This window comes from Pomacea canaliculata, linkage group LG4 (assembly GCF_003073045.1).
Source record: "Pomacea canaliculata isolate SZHN2017 linkage group LG4, ASM307304v1, whole genome shotgun sequence".
Lineage (NCBI taxonomy): Eukaryota > Metazoa > Mollusca > Gastropoda > Architaenioglossa > Ampullariidae > Pomacea > Pomacea canaliculata.
Window position 1 is genome coordinate 838035 of NC_037593.1, and position 21855 is coordinate 859889.

The 21855-nt window shown below is 42.2% G+C and overlaps 1 protein-coding gene across 4 annotated transcripts in view; it reads right to left on the bottom strand.

Annotated features, from left to right (window-relative positions):
- LOC112561768 (probable E3 ubiquitin-protein ligase HECTD4) overlaps positions 1–21855 on the bottom strand; it is a 67425-nt gene that overhangs the window by 15672 nt on the left and 29898 nt on the right. For 2 of the 4 annotated variants that reach the window (XM_025234463.1, XM_025234461.1), the window contains exons 37-55: positions 20603–20875; positions 20086–20392; positions 19697–19864; positions 19087–19236; positions 18630–18777; positions 17965–18068; positions 17384–17545; positions 16555–16703; positions 15657–15900; positions 14309–14570; positions 13797–14063; positions 9770–10038; positions 8165–8325; positions 7397–7838; positions 6772–6902; positions 5477–5645; positions 4707–4979; positions 2681–4374; positions 1545–1670 (exon numbers count right to left, since the gene is read on the bottom strand). In XM_025234463.1, coding sequence (XP_025090248.1) covers positions 1545–1670; positions 2681–4374; positions 4707–4979; positions 5477–5645; positions 6772–6902; positions 7397–7838; positions 8165–8325; positions 9770–10038; positions 13797–14063; positions 14309–14570; positions 15657–15900; positions 16555–16703; positions 17384–17545; positions 17965–18068; positions 18630–18777; positions 19087–19236; positions 19697–19864; positions 20086–20392; positions 20603–20875 — 5499 coding nt within the window. Of the gene's footprint in view, positions 1–1532; positions 1671–2680; positions 4375–4706; positions 4980–5476; positions 5646–6771; positions 6903–7396; positions 7839–8164; positions 8326–9769; positions 10039–13796; positions 14064–14308; positions 14571–15656; positions 15901–16554; positions 16704–17383; positions 17546–17964; positions 18069–18629; positions 18778–19086; positions 19237–19696; positions 19865–20085; positions 20393–20602; positions 20876–21855 lie in introns of all 4 variants that reach the window. The other 2 variants (XM_025234462.1, XM_025234460.1) reach the window with 1 other exon arrangement.

Sequence of the window (21855 nt, forward strand, 5' to 3'; positions counted from 1 at the left end):
CCGTGTCTTGAGAAGCATTAAGGCCCATGTTGGCACAGCAACAGCACTCTTTTTCACATAAGTTTGGCCACCGAACACTGAAGCTTTGTAAATGAAATGTTCGGTGAACCAAAACGGAAGTGAAGCTATACTACGTGCTTTCTCAACCAAACACATATTGTACAATTATATGGCTATGTCTATTACGGGTTATATGTTATTTTGTCAGTCACATATGACAATATCTGTGTGGTTAAAAAATATCCTTAAGGGTCAGTAGTTGGGGGAATTAAGATTTAGCTAAAATCCACTTCTCTTTAATTTTTAATTTTTTTTTTTTTGTAGAGTGCAGTTAGGGGTGGAAGCAGGGAGTACAACTTAAAGCTACAAGCATTCCCAAATAGACAGCCAATGAGGCTGAATTTTAGCAGAATAGCCAAGAAATCTATCTGTGTGATGATATGTCTTTATTCTTTGCCTAGTCAAGGTGATTTTAACACATTCTGAAGAAAGTGTATAAAGTTTAAATTTTGGTTTATACAAGTTATAACTGTATACTTCATGTATAATGGATTTAAATGAAAACTGGTAAAGTTAAATAAGTTTACAATCTGTGTGGCAGAGAAAGCATGACTGTGTTGTCATTAGAAGTTTTTAGTATGTAGTACTCACTGAAAAATGAGTTCACATAAATCACTCATATTTGTGAGACAAATTACCCATGAACAGTAACTCTGTGGAGCACTAGCATCTGCAGCGGAGGAGACTTGATCTTTACACATCAATGCGCCCAGAGCTGCTGCAATATTTGTGGGCATAGTATCTGTAGGGTAATTCCCATTTGACCTCAAGTATTTGTGTAATTATCTTATGTGTGATTGGTGTATATTTTTGCTTGGATGTATTTGTAAGCCACAGTATTCTCATTCAGAGAGGTGGGACAGTACATGACCTTTGCTCAAAATAAGTGTTAATCTTTAAAATATTCTGATTGTCCATGAAAACAGACCTAGTCTCTCCAGTGTAATGCTCCCACTGGCATACTCAAACTACGAGATAGACGTAAAAACATTTCCAAAAAAAGAACTGACAACCTTTATCTGACTGTGGAGGTGTGAATACAGAATGTGAGTTTAATGAAGATGAATACTAATATAGAGTTAAGAGTGTGAATTAAGTTAGCAATCATATTAAAGGAAATTATTTTTTTACGACCACCTGTCTGATTCTATATAGAAGTTCAAAGCAAAAGCAAAACAACAGAAAAAACTAGAACTATTTGGGGGCTCACATAAATGAAACAGGAAACCCAATGGCATATCTTTGCCTTTTGATAAGTGAAAGAACATGTATGGACGTAGTATGGTATGCATGTGTGATGTACATGTCCATGACATGCAGACAAGAGACACGTGAAGAAAGGTGTGTGTTGGAAAATGATGGCTGAAATACAGAAATGCAGTAAGTTGCAGAGAGGAGAAATAAGGTGCATGATGGGAAAAGGCAGTAAGCTGCTGCAACTGAAAACGCTGACAAAGATCCACAGGACACACTTTTCTCCTTGCCCTTTCTCGTTGAGTTGCTGCAAGAGTGCTCTCTCTTTGGTTTGCTGCAAGAGTGCTTTCTCTTTGGAAACTTTGCTGCCCACCTTCTTCACTTTGCTTTTGCCTCCCTTGTCTGATGCTGGAGAGCTAAGACACATGACATGGACAGCAAGACAATCAATCAGCAGCTAATACTACCTCATATGAACTTCTGCTTCTAAATACGCAACCAGAAAGATAAAGGCAAGGGGGTGAGGCCTTACCGCCCTCACATCTAGAGTCAGCTTTTGTGAGGGTGATGTCTGTCTTTTCTTCCTCACATGGGGTCAGTTACCCACTCCCTGCAGAGTCAATTACCCTCTCCATGGAAAGGTCAACTGGGGAAAGCACACTACATCACATGGGTATAAAACCAGCTAGTAGGTGCACCTCTGGGTTTTGAGGGTTTGTTCCTACCACTAGGCAATTAGCTCCCCCTTATACTACCTCAAAAAAACTAAAACAGCTATACACCTATTTCTACCTCACATAAACCAAACCTTGTAAATAAACTGTTAACACTACCTTTAACGAACTAAAACTTTCTCATACAAATCTAAAATAACTATATAGCATGATTCAACATTATGAGAAGCCTCTTACTTCAAGAGAGATACAAACACCAGTATAGTTCTTTATAACAGCACTGTTATCCGACACAGAATCTAAACATTATTTGCACAAATTTAGATCCTTTTAAATATTGGATATGTTTCTGGGTATTGGAAATAAGTTGTGTGCTTCTGAAATTTTTTTTGGGAATAATCTGGGGACTGGTGGAGGCTGTCAACAAAAAAATATTTTATGCAGGTGTAGTCTGTATAATTTTTTCTTTTTTTTCCTGTGCTGTTTTCAAACACTAAAAATTAAAACTTACCCAAGGCCATTAAATCTAATGTGCAATGAAAGAATAGGATTGCCTTAAAAAAAAAATGTCAAAACATCAGGAATAAACTGGAAATTAGTAAAAGTTTAAGAGAAGATGAAAAATTGGATTAATTTGCAAGAGTATTCCACAAAACAGAGCAAGTACAATTTAACATAAATGTTGGGGAGCAAACTTTAAGAAGCTACCGAAAGAATTTAAATGGGTATGTGAATAAAAGCTGGACACTTACGGATCTTTGTCGAGCGATTTGCTCATTCCGTATTGTCGAAGCACCCATGTTACATGATCACCAATAGGTTTTTTGGCTGGTCGGCTATTCTGGAAGAAGGCTAACAGAAGGTTTTCAGGAGCAGCCTGTAGTATCTGCTCACGCCCCAAACATATGTACCCAGTCTCCTGACGACAGTCTGGAGAGCTGTTTTGCTGGTCAATGAAAAAGCAGCTGTAGAAGATTTCTGTCAGAGCCTGAGAGGCTTCATCGGTGAATTCCCGAGTATTCCCAAAGAGTTTGTAGACAAAGTACTGTTCAAGGGCTTGGTTGGCCTCAGCGTCAGTAAGCAGAGCTGGACTGACAGTGGAAAATGCCAAGCTGTGGTCAGGAGGAGCATCCACTTGCTCCAGCCCTCCACCCAGCTGCAGGGATTCCATCAAAGCCTTGCTGCGAAACAGCCCCTTCCGCACAGCCTCCACCTTTGTCTTGGTCATGAGTGAGAAGACTGCAAAACCTTGTGTGCATGCCTGGGAATTAGATGCCTGGTCTTGATCACATGACTGGCTTACTGGAGACTGCTCTGTCATCTGCATGCCTAAATCTGTCTCCTGTTCTTGATGATCGGTGGGTGGGAATAAGGTGCTGTCTGTAGACCCCTCCTGAACTGCTGAACCGGTCTCAGCCTGGCCAGACATGGCCTGCGTTCTACTGCTGCCTTTCTGTTTGTGTGGGCGCTGTGAGATCTCAGGCACAAACACTTCATTGTGCTCAATGCCTCCATTACTACTGCACACTTTACACAGTGCAGATTTCACAACCTCTGGGCTGATTTGTGGAGGTATGCCTGAAATAACAATGATGCGGCTGTAAGCTGTCGATGGTTGGATGGACAAGGCTACATCCTGAACAAAACTGTCAAAATCAGCACCACAGTGGTCTTCAGCAAAGCCAAGGTATCTCAGGACACGCGAGATAAGGATAGCACGTTGGAACCATGAGATATCTTCAAGTTTGATGGAGTCATTGCTGCTGGAGAGACTTGGCAATGGTGATGTCACAATGCCTGCACCTGATGATCCTGAGGTAGTTGATGAAGATGATCCAACAGTTTCACTGACAACTGATGCCATAGCAGGTGGGGGACTACAAGTGGAACTGGTGGCTGACTCCAAACTCTCACTCTCGCTTGCCCTGGGAGATGTGGAAGGTGTTCTTCTTATGACACCACCTGCGGAGGAAGCACCCCTTTCCCTCTTTGTTTTCAACTTTTTCTTCTTAGTGGCTACTGTTGGGCTCAAAGCTGGTGTTGGTGCTGCTTCCTCAGCAGAGGGTGGCGCTGCTGGCTTTAAAGGGGGTGACTCACATGGCATGACGTCAGCCACAGCTAAACCAGCCTCAAAGACTGCTTGTAGATAGGAAGAAAACTTGCCAGCATCCATGACGCCAACACCAACGCCTGTTCCAGACACAGTGCTGGCCTGTGGCATGTCCTTCACTTCCTCTTCATAGAGGACCTTCAGTTCTCTGACCAGCGCTTGGAATATACCATGGGTTGGTGAAAAGCGAGGAGAAAGCTTCACAAGTGAGGTCATGCCATGTCCTTGACAATAGTGCAAGATGCGAACTGCTTGGGCCAGCAGATGAAACATGTACTCCTTCAGCAAAGCTGGTACATCAGTGCGCCATAGGTACCCACACAGCAGCTCTATTACCTGAGAAAGCAAACGGGGTATGAGAGAAACAAGACAACATCCAGCTAGAACTTTATTAATCCTTATGTAAACATGCAGTGTAGGCCTTAGCTAAACATCCAGAGAAAAAGTATAACGCTTTTATTCACAATGTAAACATGTTTTTTAGTATGTTAAATGCTCCTTAGGAACAGTACTGGTGTTCATCATAACACAACTCTTGAGACACTATTTGGAAGAAAAGAAACTTTTGCACAAAGCAGTGTCACAGAATAGAGAACAAAACTGATGAAATAAATATAATTTCTGAATGTGTGCAGGCAAACACACATGCGAGTGCCTGCAAAATCTACCTGTATCAAGACCGGGGCTGTGATCTCAATATTATCCACACTCCACAGACTTGGAGGGAGATCTTCATCTTCAGCAAATGAGGGAACGTCCCCGCCTGCTTGTGGTGTATGATCCAAGCCGCCCCGGCGAGCTCCGCAACTTTTCATACCACAGCCAAACTTTTCTGTCAGTAAAGTCTCTAAGTAGGCCACAGCCAAGAGAAACTGAGGAGGCAGACCATGGATGGTCAGGATCAGGCCTGGAGGTGGGGAAATGCCAAGTCGCACATGCACCTGCAGATAAAAGTAGGCTGATAAAACAGGCTAGCACTTCTCATCAACTGGCTTTACAACAAAACCATGCCTCACCAAAACCACAACACATGCGTTGGTACAAGCAGGAATGTGAACATTAAAACTGTATTACTTTTACTGAAGACACAATGCTAAGTCTCATAATTTGGCCATACTGGTCATGAAGAGACTCTATAGTGTAGTTCTCTGCATACATATAATCTGAAAACCAAGCATTCTGATTCATTTTTCAGTTAAGCCTTGCTCTCTCTCACTCTCTTTCTCAGACAAACATTCTCTGAGTGGCTGACACTGGCGGCCAAGCCAACATATGCTGTGCCACATCTCATGTGACCTTTCATCATACATGTTCACCAGTCATATTTCTCCATGCTCTTTTACTCTCTTTGATGTTCCCTCATGGGTCATATCTCCCACACTGATATTAACTTTGTCTACCCTTGTTTCTCAAAACGCCTCATGGTGCCCTTTAATACCTGTTCAGCTGGTAGAACAGCTGGAGAAAACTGTTCACTGTGGGTACTTGTGCTGGTGATATCACGAGGGTAGCTAACTACTTCCTGTCGAGTCACCTGCCCAGATTTCTTGATGCGTTTTCCGGTGTACATATAGATGCGAGCCCAGGGTGACTTGTATGGTGAAGAACTGCAAGCAAGCAATAGTCTAGCCATCACAGTGGGTCACCACATTTCTTATGGCATGACTGATAAAAATTATAAAAGCAGCAGCAATGATGAGAGCAATAATGATGACGATGATGATCATCATCATGGTGGTGAGTCACTTCCCAGAAGACCAGACAACTGAAAAAATTACTACTTCTACCATCTTTCTAGCTTATATTAAAAAATTAATTGTAAATTAATTGTAACAGCAAGTAAAAACTTCAAGCTTGTCAGTTTGACATTTCAACTGACATCTGCCAACTGAGAAAAGTGACTTCTAATTACATTTATCAACCTATTCACTGCATACATCCAAAAAAGTGATGGAGGAGAAAAAAAAAATGGCACTAACTCCCCATCCTCATTTCTATGGCTTGTTAACTCATTATTTTTATCTCCATGACCTGGCGACTCTGCGGCTACTCTGTGACTTGGTGACTTTCTCCCCCTCTCTGCTGTTTTCTCTGACTTGGTGACTCACTAGTGCTATTATGTGACTTGGTGACTTTCTTCCTCCCCCTCTCTGGGTATCTCTGTGACTCATCCCTCACTCACTCCCTGCAGCCCTTCCCTCCTGCTCTCTCTCTCTTCTTTTTTTGCCTAGTTTTGAATTAATGTAATGTAATGTTTTTATTTCTGCTACTTAGACCGAGGGCTAGATGTAAAAAAGCATAACTTTTTGCTTATTCTGTTACCCTGGTAACTAAAAATTTGTCACTTATCATTCTTGTAAGATACTCTCTCCAATGACAACAACATTGTCTATATTTGTTCAATGTATCATGAGTATGCCACATTTTCGTTTGCTCAGTATTGTATTCCTCATGAGCCAGTTGTAATATTTTAGAAAGCAGAAAATACAAATAACAAAAATTAACTCGCTTTGATATAATGTACACCTCTACCAAACATAGACCAGAACCAAGCTGTAATCAAATATCAGACAAATGGTGCAGATGTTATCAGTTATCAACAGGTGCCCCACATTACACCCACACACTGTCTCTCACTGTCAGACTGTGCTTTATTTATAACATTATTAATATCATTTAACTAAGGAGAGAAAATCATAAAACCACCAGTACAACAACAGCAACAGTACTCACTCTTTCTTGCCAATCTTGGGATCTGTTTTGCAAGAAACAATCAAACATGCTACACCTGGAAAATGAACATCTGTGTTAATCTTGACTTCAGTGACTGGCATCTCCTCTGAAGGAAACATCTCTGGGGCAGTCTGTACAAACAGATGGTCAACATTACCTGCGTGACAGGCAATATAAAGCATGTGCACATTCCACTTCTAGATAAATGGCTAAGAACGCATACATATATGCATATGCTAAGTACACTAATTACATAAAGCATGTGCATATTGTAGCTAAGAACCAAGACTTAACCGCAATAAATACGACTTCAGAAAAGTCTCTTTCAAGTCAACCAGTTTATGTCAAGTTATATATATTACCTCTTTAAAAAGGAAAAGTTAAAGTTATTCTGGAGACACACATGCAAAGTAGGGTTTCAAAGAAAGCAACAATGCCAAACACTTATAGCTAAACTTGCCTCTGGCACATTAGCAGATCAACAAACTCAATTTCCATCACCAGCACTTTCATTTACCTACAAGCTTAAGCACATTGATGAACCTTTTATTACCAGCACCTTAACTGACCTACAAAGTTTAAGCACATCAAAAGCTAACAAACGCCACCCAGCACCCCAAATTACCTGAAGGCACATGCACAACTGGCTAGTGAGTTCTATCAGGTAGTCTTCCCCTTGCTCCGCTGCACGCGATATGGCTGTGGCTAGCTCTCTCTGCAAACGATCCCCATGGTAATAGACCAGCCCTGTCAAGGAGCAAAGCATGGGTGCTAAACACTGCTTGGGAGAAAGTGGAGCCACTGCTGGCGTTTGTGCGATCAGTGTGCCATCTGGTAGGGGAGGGGCCAATAACTCTGTTGACAAGAGAAGGAGGTTCTCCAGGTCTAGCTCTTGAAGCGTGGCAGCACAGGAGGCCATTCCACTGACGGCATTGGCTGAGGCTGAGGCAGCCACACTAGAGAGCAGTTCACCATCCAGGGCTGGTGAGTTGCAATGGTCAATAAGGCGCAGGAATGCTGTGCGGATGAACATGCGGGCCAGCACCGCTTCGCTCTGCAGTAGTTCCCTGACATGCGATACCAAAGCAAGTTAAGAGCAAGCGTAGTACAGCTCATCCTTCTTTCTCATGCTTCCTCTTTAAGGTTTGTGTTTACTTACAGACAGCTGAGTATACACACCAGCTGTACAGACATGTGTGCCTGGACCTGGAGGCTACAAACCTCAAGAACCTCTACATACATTTCCAGCACACTCCTTTCTTCATACTACACAGACATGATATTACCAACCTGCTCTTATATTACCCAGATAGAAACTTATCAACCTGCTCTTAATCTTTTCACAGGATCTTACTAACCTGCTCTCATACTATGAAGGAAAGATCCTACTAACCTGTGAATGTGGAGGCTGGATGTATCCATGGTCTGGCCACCAGTGATGGAAGACTTGCGAAGGCCCTGCTGAGGCTTTTCCAGAACTTCCAACGGATACCAGAATCGAACCAGCACTCCCTCGCTTCTCAAGTATGTCTCCACTTGTACCAATTCATTGGGCTGTAGAGAGAATGGCAATTTACATCACGCAGGACACAACACCCTTAAGAATGCAAGCACATTCTTACTTCGGCCTCTATTCATCTTTTCCATCATGTAACAAGTATTTCCACACACACACATTGCATCCTTGCACCATGTTAAACATATTCACTGATTTGTACCGTGTACAATAAACTATGGTTGTACCAACAATTAACTTATGTTCAGGTCAAGTCTTGCCTCAATAATGAAGTATCCTAAATTCACTAAACAACTGGTTTTTAGTTGACAGTATTGAGGAGTTACTTCTGTATATCTGTATGTGATGCATATACCCTAGCTGAGCTGTTTACTTGCTACTACTGAACATGTTGATTAGTGCTTTTAGCTTGCCATGAACACAAGTGCTCAGAATGTCACACATGTTGTGTTGACTAAGGCTGCAGCAAACACAAGAGCTGTGTGTGTTAGGTGGTGGCGTGTTGTCTTAAAGCTAAGGCCCAGCAAATCTGGACAGACTTACATCTTTCTGTGTTTTGTTAAAAGATTGCACATAGTAATGACAGTGTTGACCCTTTCATTCCCTTGACACAAAATTACGCAGTTCTAGGAGGTGGGGGGGGGATTGGTGTTTTACGCAGTGCCAGCAACTAAGACTTTATCACAGCAAGGCAGCCAGCCCTGTAAACAGATGTCACTTGCAGAGAAAGAACACTGTGCCCGAGACGAGAGCTGAGCCCAGGACAGCCAACCTTCAGTGTATTGGTAACAGGTGTTAACCGTTACCCTACCGGACTGCCCCGGGAGGCCTGGGAGCCAACATTTTGGGGTTGAAATGAGACAAAGGGTGAATGTTGGTAACATTTATATAAAACAAAAACTTTCAGAAGCAAGGTCTCTGATCTACACAAACACAATACAACCTAAACTTTGGTGGAGTAGGGGTACGGTCAGATGTAAGTGATATTGTGGATTCTGCATCTGGGAGGTCTTTGGATCTTGTTACACAGACCCAGTCTTATGAGCTATATTTATGTCATGAAAGAATTTTGTTTAATTTTTTCAAGTCGGCAGCAACCTCATTTCTCATCTCTATTATGGAATGGTGTTTAGCTTAATGCAGAAAATCTGTCTCCGGCCTAATAAACTGTTTCATAGGGACTTTAAACAATCTAACTGCTTAATAACTTTTACCTGCTGCTCAAATGTTTTGAGTATTCCAATTTTCAGCAGAAGCATCTCAATACTTCAGACAATGACCACACTTTCAATAACACGAAGTTCTGCAAATGTGCACTTATGTCGAATCTTACAAGTAGCAGCATAGAAATAAGATGTGAAGGCCAGGTAACGCCAACAGACATAAACCAGATAAACATATACATAAATACCTGAAGACCATTCCTCTACATAACATGGGCAGCATTATTTCTTGGTGCAACAACAAGCGACTGGTACTTACTGCATCCACATCCAGCACAGTGCCAGCCAGGCCAAATGTTTTTAGCATTGCACGTACAGCAAACTTGGGCAGAAGAGCAGCACCTGTCATGGTGGTGAGGCTAACAGGTGTGCGGATGATAACAGTTGTTCCTTTTTTAACACGTTCGATAGTGAACTTTGCAAGATCCTCACGAATGTCCTCAATGGTTGGAAGGTGAAGGTCACGAGGGATGCCTCCATTCTCTTCATAAAGGAATTCTACTGTCTGTCTTGCAATGTCAGTCATACCTGCATAACACAGACACATACAGGAATTCTACTGTCTGGTAATGTCAATCATGTCTGCATGACAAAGTCACAGACACGTATCCTTTTACAGAAACCGAACAGGTTTTTTTTTTTGGCTACCTCATAACAATATCCTATTATCTGACTTTTCCAATTTTTCATTTGAAATTGTCAATGGAACACTCTATAAAGTGTTACATGGCATTATTGTGTTTTTAATTGACCATATGCCATAAAATCCCTTTTGGTGTGTGTATTAACTTCCTTGTTGTTAGCCCTGAGCATTACTCAGGCTTCATGCTACATCTGGAGTTGCTACCTCAAGTGATGCTCTGAGTTAAATCACATTTATGTAAAATTCTCACCCCTAGTAACATTTGGGGTTAACCACGTTCACACAAAAACTATTGGGAGCACATTATAGTAAACTAAAGGGCAGACCATGTGACAGAGTTTACACAGGTCTGACCAAACTGAAATACCAACTTTCCAAGACTTTTTACGGACCAGAAAATCTGTTACAATGACTGGTCGAGGATGTTTTCAGAACATTATCCAACAGTACTATGATATACTTGGCAGTATGTCCACATTACTTTATTCCTTCATCTGGTTAAGCTCTGTTTTTACCTGACATGGCGTGCTTCGATGACTGTATAACAATATACTTGATAATATGTCCACGTTATTTTCTTCCTTGATTCAGCCAGTTAAGACCATTTGAGACACAATGGCTCATTCCGTTTATCAAAATCAAATCAAATCAAATCAAAACAGACTTTATTGTCTGCCCAGGAGACCCAGGGCAGAAATTTGTCTTTGCTCACATACCCATACAGACATTTAACACACAGTTAGAAGTAAAAGTGAGGAGTAAAATAGTGTTGATTGCACCAGTCCATCAAAGCAGTGTATGTTTATCATAACAACAAACCTTGGGTGACCAAGGGCCTAAAAGCACTGCTGAACAAAAAGAAACATTTGTTCATCACGGGCAGAAGCCCACGACAGAAGATTAGTACAGAGGACCATGATGCTATCCGTTGGGTGGGCAGAGGCTCTACGAGCATACTAGTTAGTCCGCTTTCAGTAGTTTGCCGGTGGCCAACGAGTGTCGACGAGATTGAAACAGAGGTCGAGTTAGCTCTCGCCATAAACCCCATGTGTCAGAATGCGGCTCGTGGTTACATCTTGAGCTCGCTGGAGGGACCTGCCAGACGTCGAGTTATGATGCTTCCGCATGACGCAAGAGATACGCAGAGAAAGATCTTGGGTGTCCTAGTGGAGGCGTACGGCGAACAAAAATGTCGACATCAGTGCCACAGCAACGTGATGAGGTGGTCGACGAATACGCCGCGAAGCTCCAGAATTTAAGCAGGCGAGGTAGAAGGCGGCGCAGAGCGTCGAAGTGGCGGCGATTGACACCATCTCGGAGGACTGCAGCCCGACCGGTCAGGGAAAGTGACTGCCCCCGTTTTCCGTAACAGGATGACAGGGAAATAAAGTGTAGCTGGCCTGACTGGAAAGTGTCCGACGGCGGAGGTTGTCATTTATGGCAGTTGAGTGATGGCGTTGCTCGACACCGGCAGTGAGGTAACGACGGTCACTGACGAGTGGGCACGAGGGCACATACAGGACTTACAGCTAAAACAAACTCAGGAGTGGCGGTGGTGGACATGTTTACGGCCAGCGTCTGAGGACGTTCCTATCCTGGTGGTCAAGGACCTGGTCGATGTGGTCACAAGTGAGCGCAGGAGGCGCGTGTCGCTTCTTCTAGGGAAGAACGTCCTTGATCAGATAATGGACTCTACCGCAGATGTGGCGCAGGCAGTACAGGCAGCCGTGCATGAAGCTCATCTTGAGAAGACATTGTCAACAAAAGGACTGGCTAGGGCCGCTGGCAACACGCCCGTTCCAGGATGCCAATGGGTCTGACGTCCACACCAGCCACTTTCCAGAGGTTAATGCAGACCACCATGCCGAACTTTTTAATTTCAGTCCTTCTTGTGTACCTAGACGATCATTTGGTATACTCCAAGATAAAGGACATTCAACTGCGGGAGGCGCCATACCTTCAGGATGACGACAGTGAAGAGGAAACGCCAGGGTGGTATGCTACTCTTCCAAACCATCACCACAGAACTCTTGTGACAATGCCTGTGGTGCCAGAAGTAACAGTGTCTGTGGTGTCAGATGACAGTACCAGAAATTACAGTCCCTATCGTGTCCGAACCGCGCAGATCGCAGCGACTTACCGCGAGACAGGTAACAAACTCGCACAAAGTGTAGGATGAAACAGTTCGTGCGACGCTATGCCATGGCAATATGAATACCATGGATATATTTTTTAGTTGCGGTGATCGGTGACACCGTAGATGACACGTACGCATTGATCAGTTGTTTATTTTGCTAATTGTTCATTTTTCTTCAACTTTACCGCGGCTGCGTCCAGAAAATGTCATTGACAAGAATGACACACGAGGTGATGGCTGACAATAGATGTCAGCACTCTCTCTTCTTCAGTCTCTGTTGGATTCCTCCTGAGTCCTTGTGCCTTTATTTAGGATGGTGATGGCTGCTGGCACGAAGGACCTCTGGTAGGCAGCTTTCCTTATGCGTGGTATAAGCAAGGCTTATACGTTCTCTTTAGCAAGTGGAATCCTTTTATTCCCCCATCCTTTGTATGTGTGTGTGCATGTAAGAGCAAAAAACAGCCTATGAAATAGTGCATGCCAGTGCTGTATCTAGAACTGCAACATCATCAGAAAAATGCAGTCCTCATCTTTTCAGATAATAAGACTAATAATTAGCTCTTTTTCTTACCGTAGTCAGAAATTTTGGATCTGAACATGCCATTTTCAAATCAAGTTTGACAAAAATTAGATTATGTCTATCTGAATCCTTTTTGCTGTGCGCTGATTTTCACTATTTTTTCCACCACGTTAGCTAGTATCCACTTTTTGAAAATGTCCAAATTCATAAGTTCTTCATAAAATAGTCTTAAGTACTGTTCTTGATAACATTCGGTACAGATAAAAATTTTGAAGCAGCTCTATCTCAATCTGTAGTATCTCAAGTTCAGTTTCAATGTAATTATGTCAAAATGATTGTCAGTAACATTGAGACAAAGCCAGTAACGGGCCAAATGTTAACAGACAATATAAAATCATGCATCGCCCAGTTTTCTGTATTGCTGTCTCTTCCTGCAGTGCTGCTCTCTTTTAATTGATATCCACATTAAAAGTGGCGATAGCCAAGGGTCAGAAATTGATTCAAAGCTTACACCACTACCTTTTTTTGACTGTCCTCCTGTAGTTCCTCCTTTTTACTTCATCCATAACTGACTAGTTAAACTCTATACTGTCAACACATTTTACATAAAAATGCAGTAATAAGCATTTCTTTAAAATGGGCCTGACCACAATTTATTAGGACTATTTACTAAAAATAAGCATATCTAAGGCCTTAGTCTGCTTCCAAATCTACAAACCTATAAGGACTGTAGGCACCCTAATGTGACAAAACTTGCAGGAATACTGGTCTTGTGTTGACACAGCAAATCTATTAATCTATAAGGACATATAAGAACTGCAGGACGGCATATAAACTGCTGAATGCAACCAAACTATTGATTATAGTACTGTCCAATAGTTTAGCTTCACACTCTATTGGTTCTATAAGCAGGAAAATGACTCTGAAATAATTCCAAACCACTTAAATTATGTTAAGAAATCAGGATGCAAAATAAAAAAACTTACCAAGTTGTAAAGCACCTCGAATCTGGTCTAAGCCATCTTTACGTTCAGTCTCATTGCGAAACCTCCTGCGGATGACAGGAAAAACCTTCTGCTCCCAAGCTTTGACAAGCAGAGCATGGTGGTCCTCCATAGCTGCATCATCCACCACCTGCTCATCATCTGAGTCATCATCCATGCTGGTTGGAACTTGAGGGTCAACACCTGTTAGCACAAAGCTGTCATAGCTGGCCAGACGTGCATAGTGTAAGCACTGGCTGCTGTCATACTCTGTCAACAGAAAGATGACTAATCTTGACAACAAATCAGATTATCTTCGATCCTGATACACACTTGATAGTCTAATATCAGTGACATTCACATAACAGGCTTACAGACAGACAAATGCTTCTTTCCAAGGCAATATTTATTAGCACTTCACTACATAAGATACTTGTGAGAGTGGCATCAAAGTGAGACTGGAACACTAAAATGCAGCAGCAATAGTTTCAAGGACCTGAATGAATCGTACATGCCTTTCAGTGCTGCAGGAGCCACAGCCGTCTTGCATGGAGCACGGGGCGGTGTGCGGCTGTCCCTTGATTCTGTTGCAGATGTGCCACCCCCTGCATCATTGCCATCACTGTCACTGTCAGAGACACAGTGAAAAGGAAGATGTCCAAAAGACTCGCGAATATCCCGAATGACATCGTTGACTGCCTCTGCTGCTTCTCTGTGCTGCTGTCCCTCAGCATAAGCAAAGGGTCGTGTGCCAAAGTTGGCCTTCACTCGACAGTTCTACACATATGTTCATCAAAGTTAGAATAAAGGATTCAGTGAACCACACCTACTAATGAAGGTACAGTATCTAATGATGCTCTTAAATCATTTTACCAAAATAAAGAAAGAGAAACAAGCACATTAGATTTAAATGGTAAAATGTCAGGATAAGGGGAATGCGAAAGAAATTCTAGTTGATCCTGGGACTGGTAAGGAGCTGAATAATTATTCAACAGAACCTACACTGATGCAACAGCAAACGAAACTACATCTGACTATCTGAGCTTATGTACTCAATAGAAAACAACTTCTCTTTCTTCGAAACTTACCAGATAACATGACAATAGGAGATAAACGGTTACACAACTCTTTAACCATCGAAAAGTTGTTTGCCTGACTACCAGAAAAGAAGTCCGACATCAAAAGAATTCTGAAGAAAACAGGCTGAATTCTCTGCAGCAGTAAAACCATAACACAGGCGACACTGACTGACAGGAGTCACAAAAATTCTGACAAAAAACACTAAATTCTCTGTCGCATAAAAAGCATGGCAAAGAAGAAACAGACAGACAAGCACATGTCTTTCCTCAAGGACGAAAATGCAGAATTCTCTATAACGTAAATAACTGTAACACAGTCGACGCTGCTGATAAAAAGCATCCGGTGTCACAACAGAAAACAATGAAACATCTGATGATGGCAATGCCTGGTTCAGCTGATTCCCACTGATAATTAACAGGTTTTCAGCACAGAGTGAAAGTCGCAGTGAATAAGAGCAGCGGCTAATGAACGCCACAGTAACCATTGAAAAAACTGGTGTATTGGCCTTGTGTTTGACCTTTTACGCTTTTACAGGGCAGTTGCTCACCTGACTCGAGGAGTGCTGTGTATGCCAGGCACATGGCATCTGTCAGGGAGACAACTTTCGATGGTTAAAGAGCTAGTGTAACCTTTTATGGTAATGTCATCTGGTACAGTCAAAGAAAAAATGGTGTCCAGCACTCATGCCCTAAAGTGAAGGCTAAAGATGCACACACTTATGTGAGTTATGTTACATTGTTACACATCTCTTCATATGCAAGTCTTTGTTACTGTGGCCTTCACCTTCTTCTGAATGTGCACAACAGGAAACATGGCTCCTGCCACACTGTCCAAGGTTGCTGGCAGGCGCTGGCCCCGATACGTAAAGTACACTTGTCCTTTGGGAACAGCAGTGCTATTTGGGGTTTGTTCACTAGTTCTCTCCCACCCTATGCCTGCCACATCACCCACGCCCAGTGTCACATCCACACGTACGCTTCGCCACTGAAGCAGGCTGGCCCCATTGTAGTGAACAGCTTTTCCATTGCTGATAAGGCAGAATGACAAAATGAATCATCTCAAATCTGTTTTGAAATGGCATGGATGATTCTGGGGCCAAATTTTCAATGTTAAACGTAAATAAATGTAAGTAAAAATTCAAAAATAATTTATAAACTAAACTTCTTGTCAAACATATATATATGATAAACATTAGAAGAACAGATCACTAAACACATATCAAAATGAATGTTAGGTACGCAACTATATCACTCAATACCCAAACCAAGGCTTTCTCTGCAGTGCAAATTAATCAAAGAGAGCGCTGAGGTTACGAAAACACATGAACAGAGCACAAACCCTATCTCCTAATGTAGGATCAGATGGATCTAGATCTTGAATTGGCTGGATCTCTAAAAGCAATATAAACAGCTGAATGAACTCAATGAACAGACTTACTCTTTAATCAGCTAGATCTATGTAAATTTTGCATTTGTCATTATTATTATAACAGATCTCGATCAATAATTCTATAAACAGACCTACTCTTTAATCAGCTAGATCTCTATTAACTACTATATAAACAGCTACCTCTCTACGAACAGCCTGTCATCATTTCAATCAAAAGCACTTTAACACTAACCCATATTTTCCTGCTACAACATATACAACTCACTTTAACACCACCCATATTGAAACTCACTTCAAAAACAAACAAGTTCCAACAGGGTTGGTCCACGCTCCATCTTTCTTCTCAGCTTGTGGTGCAAATCCAAAGGACACAACAGCGGAACTGTCTTCATGAGTCTCTCCAAAGGAGCAGATCTCTAGCTCCCAGTAAAACGATGGTGCCTACACCGAAAAACACATTGTTCTGTAGGTGTCAAGCTGTTTATTGACAAGAATGCGAAACAAACTTCTGAAGGACTGCACTTGTATAAATACATCTGCAACGGTAGATTAAGAAAAATCTCACAGACAAGATCCCATCCTTATTTCCATGTCTTATCACAACTTTCCATTTCTCATCGTAACACTCAACATACATTGCAGATCAACATTATATAATGTCATATTCATGAAAGCATTTCATTATATATCATCTCTATTACGACTACCTCCCAACCTGACTTTTAATGAACTTTTAGCAGAATTCAAGTGTTTAAAAATTAATTATGTTTTGAATTAGATTGCTTGTGGCTGACTGTTTACCACATATTATGATTTTCTGCAAAACACACATAAAATAAATAAAGTCCATTCTAGAAGCATACTGCTCGTTCATTGGGTCACTAGTCATTGCAATCCAAACCTTATCACTCCAGTCATATCTACCACCTATCGGAACACAGACTAAATGATCTCCCTATGACACCACCTCTCTGTTACTACCTGACTTCGGTGGATTTTAGTGAATCTTAATAGGGAGGTTTTACTGTATTGGATTATATGCTAGTTGTAGAAAGCAATCATCATGCTTCCAATATATCATGGTCAGCTAAAATACCATTGCACTTCCAGAAAGCTCTGACCTCTTTGGGGATTGGCTGGTTGGCAAATACCATGGCTCCACGAGGCAGACCACTACCAGCACTGGGGTCCCCCAGGAAGGTGATGACAGTTAGGCTCTGCGAGAAAAGGCAGGCCCGTATAGGGGGGAATGCGCGTGTCACATCCCACACCATCTCTTTGGACTGCCACAGAGGAGATGTAGAAGGCAAGACTTACTCATGAGTATCATTACTGAGCAGGCTCCATGCTCTTTTAGACCCAAACTTTGCAATGAACATCAAGAATAACCAGGCAAATATCAGTGTTTTCTTTACATGAGTCAATCTATTCGTTTGCTAGAACTTTCTTAAGAAGGGTATGACTAATTATTCCCATTGTTTACATCAACCAGAGCACACTATGGACATTACAGGACATAAACTTGCTTTAAGCCATGTTATGTACTACTAATCACACCAATGGGAGTGGAAGACAATAAATCCAAGAAATGGTAGTGAATATGGCTAGGGTTGTACTCGTAGTCTGACATAGTCTGATATTCATCATACAGCCACTAAGTCCTGCAGATACTATGTTTTAGTAGACTAGCAGCATGTCTTACAGGCCTGTTGTCTGTTCTGCTGGGTGGTGGCGGTGGTTTGGCACAGTCTCTGTAAAGCATACGTAGTCTCTGGCAATGAGCTTCCACAACAGCTTGACGGCTTCCTTGACATGCAACAGTCAAGTTGCATTAATAATGCCTTCACAAACCACTTTCTAGGAAAAACTGTCAAATCAAGATTTTTAATATAAGCTAGCAGGTAATATATTTGAATGCAGTCTGTTCATGGCTACAGCTGTTAGACAAAATACTGAATCACAGCATACCATCAGTTGCAAGTGTGAACATATTTATAACATGCAAACTCTGGCACCACAGAAAGACTCAAATGAGCGGGCTGAAAATGTTGATAATCATACTATCATACTTTCAGGCCATTAAATCCAACAGCCTGAGGACAGCAATGAACAAGTCTAACATTTCACAGCTTACGGTGTACTCTGACATTGCGGTCAGTCAGCCACTCTTAACATCTCACAGTTTACAGTGTACTCGGACTTCATGGTCAGTGAGCCACTGCAGGGTCATGAGATAATGTGCAATCAGAATTGCTGACAGTCTCATTAAAGTTTTGAAAAGATATCTAAAGGACATCAATATGTATAAATGTTTGTGAGAAAAAATCAGATGCTTTTGCTGTGTAGCATCTGCCAGTCAGCAAATACCTGGGCTGCAGTCCTTGCCCAGAATTTTCAGTGTGTGAACACAAGCCCCACATTGGGCAATGAAAAGCTTGGAGAATTCCACACTGCGCATGTACAGCGCCAACACCATAGCTGCTCTGGTCTGTATCTCTGCCATTACACGGCACACCTGTACACAAAACACACATCCTCACATATGCACATACATGCATTCAAGCATTACAAACATCTAACATACCTTAAACTCGAAACCTGCACCTTCAGGGTCTTGAATTAGTTCTTATTTGGATGTCAGTTGTTTTTAAAGCACACATTTTTATGTTGTTTTGGTTTTTTTTTTTTTTGCTTTTGTGGTTTTTTATTATATTATATATTAAATCAATTACTCCTGATTAAGTCGACTTGCATTCATTTTTTTATTTGGATGAACATGCCTACACAACTGCCCCTATGAAGAGGGGTTAAATATCTTTTGTACCTGGTGAACCAGAGTGTTACCATCTGTTCCCACCACTGTACTCAAAGACTGCTGGAGTGGGGACTGTGCCATCTCATCAGCAGGCAGAATGGTGGCCTGCACTGCAGCAATGACAGACTCGCTCATCTGACTGTGGCACTGAAGGAAGAGCTGTAGATCGACACAAATAACATGCAACAACTTACATTCACAACCTTTATAATCATGCACAGATGTAACAAACATATGCTTGTATGTTGCTCCACTCCTCTCACCTTTCCTGTATATACAGAGTCCATAACTAAAACAACATGGAAAATCACTTGAAATGAAAATTTAAAAATAACTACCAGCAAATAAATGAAAATGTCTTGACTACAACTCTTTGACATTTTATTATCAAGTGTACAGAATGTCCGTAGAGAAATATAACTTAAGTATACCTCAGAAAACAAGCTCGTGATAGTAGTGAATTTTGCTTCAGTATATAAAATGACAGTAATGAAATAAGACTCAGGATACAGAATGATAGTAGTATGAACTCAAGTATGAACAGTCTAATGAAAGAAGTATGACTAGAGAAAGAAACAACTCAACTATGACAACAGCACTTAATGCTTGCCCCACTAACCTCATTTCTGACAGGCTGTACACGTGCGAGAGGGATCTTCACGGAGTGAGCATAGCGTGCTGAAGGGAAATCTCCATCTTCCTTATTTAGCTCTACTGTCACCTGGTCCAGCTGTTCGGACACACTCTGCACAATGCCCTCTGTGTTCTGGATTCCTTCACCCAGTACCTGACACACACACAGAGATGAGAAACATGGCACACATGAATCTGACCCCCAAAGAAAACACACTTACAATAGTAGACTGAAAAGGCTTATAGTAAGTCCTACTGAAATCCTTTAAATTCTTTTAAACATCATTTATGTTACTTCACCAGATTTCACTGAAAGTAGCTTAGGATAAGAGTTCAGCCACTTGCCCAAGCTGTATGATACTAAACATGCCTCACCTTCACAGCACAGCCTGGCTTGACAGTCTCGTGAAAAGCCCCCAGTGCTGCCAGAGCGGCATTGGCCAGTTTCGCAGTGGACATGAGCTGCACGGTGTGACTGCGTGGAGAGCCCAGGCTCTCAGTGGATGCCAGAAGCACAGGGAGGCCAGAGAGAGCATTGCACAGCACACGCTGTACAGCTTCAGCCCATGTCTGAGCAGTGCTGGACACAGGGGCCGTCAGCAGATTGTGCAGAAGGGCAATCACTTCTGCTGCCATGGTGTTGGCTACATGGCCACTGATAAATGCCCGAACTGGATCTGTTCTGCAAAAAACAATGTATTACCTGGTCTAAATTTGGTCACCCCAGTTTTATGGAAGTTTATCAACTGACAACAGCTGTCTGTGGCAGGAAACTTCAACTGACTGAACAGATATCTTAATTAGCCAAGATAACAATCAATACTATCTGTTGAAGATTACTATTTCTATTTCCTGTCCCACAATGCATCAGCTCATAGCATTAAAAACTCACCTTGCCAGCTCTGCATTCTTCTCTTTGCAAATCACTTCTGAGGCTGTCTTTTTCTTATCTGTGCTGGCCCCGGTATCTGTTGACAGAGTGTCGACAGGTGGTGCTGTGGAGACAACCATTCCCATCTGGGCCCACTTGTATGCCTTTTTCAGAGCAGCCATGGCCTCCTCTGTGGTCACCTCACATTTCCCATACTTAGATAATTCTCGGTCCATGCGTACTACTTTTTCCATGTTTGCACCTCCAGCAAGTCGGAAGGGACGATTGTCTGAGCTACAGACAACATAAAAGAGGTGTAACAGACCTGTTTGCCAAATGGGGTATTTTGCTGAATGTTAGAACACACTAACACACTCATTTGCATCTACAAACCATGAAATGCAGTATCAGGACGAATTCAGCATGAACCCACCCTCCAATACCAAGAAGAAGAGAGTGCAACCTACTGTGCGAGCAATAGTGAAATTTGTCAGCAAAGTAGAAATATGCCTATTGGCCCCCCACTTCCATAGGCCCCCATGTGACAGAACGTATCTGATTACATGGTTCTATAGCCTTCAATAGTAACTAACTCCAAGGATCACTTGTTTAAAAGCCACAAATTCTGCCACTTTCGCCTGGGACATATTGGAAAGATCCAGTTCCTAAGATTTCTATGCTACTAAAGTGGAGGGCTTTCTAGCAGTAGCGATGCCTGCCACTGCATCACTAGAGAAATGTTGACTTCTGATGGCACTTCTGATAAGGCACAGGCGTGAAGGGTCAGATTCTCCGGAGCAAGATGTAACAGCAGCTGTTTCACAAAGCCCATATGGGTGGTAGTTTTCTAGGTACCCCCATCGACAAAGCTGCTAACTCTGAGCACCCAAGACCATCACCATTAGGAGAAGTGTGACATTGGCTCCCTTGATCTTAGTCAAACTTTGGCAGAAGGACTGCGGATGTATGCCCCGAGTCTCTCCCAACTCAGTGACAAGGCATAAACTCCCCAAGCCAACAAGTCGAGAAATGGTGACTGTAATGTCAAAAGCTTGTTCTAACAAGTCGCACAGAGGTCCCCCGTGGGACGAAACAACATGACCCAAGTGTTGGAAAACACTTGAAGGTAAAGGGACCACTTTAGTAGATAATGTGTCCCTTCCAGCTCAAGGCCTCGGCAATGACATTGAGCATTCCAGGAATGCTGAGCTAGCAGTGGGATGTTGAAATCATGGCTCCACCAGAATAACTTCCACACTAGGAAGAACAGCTCA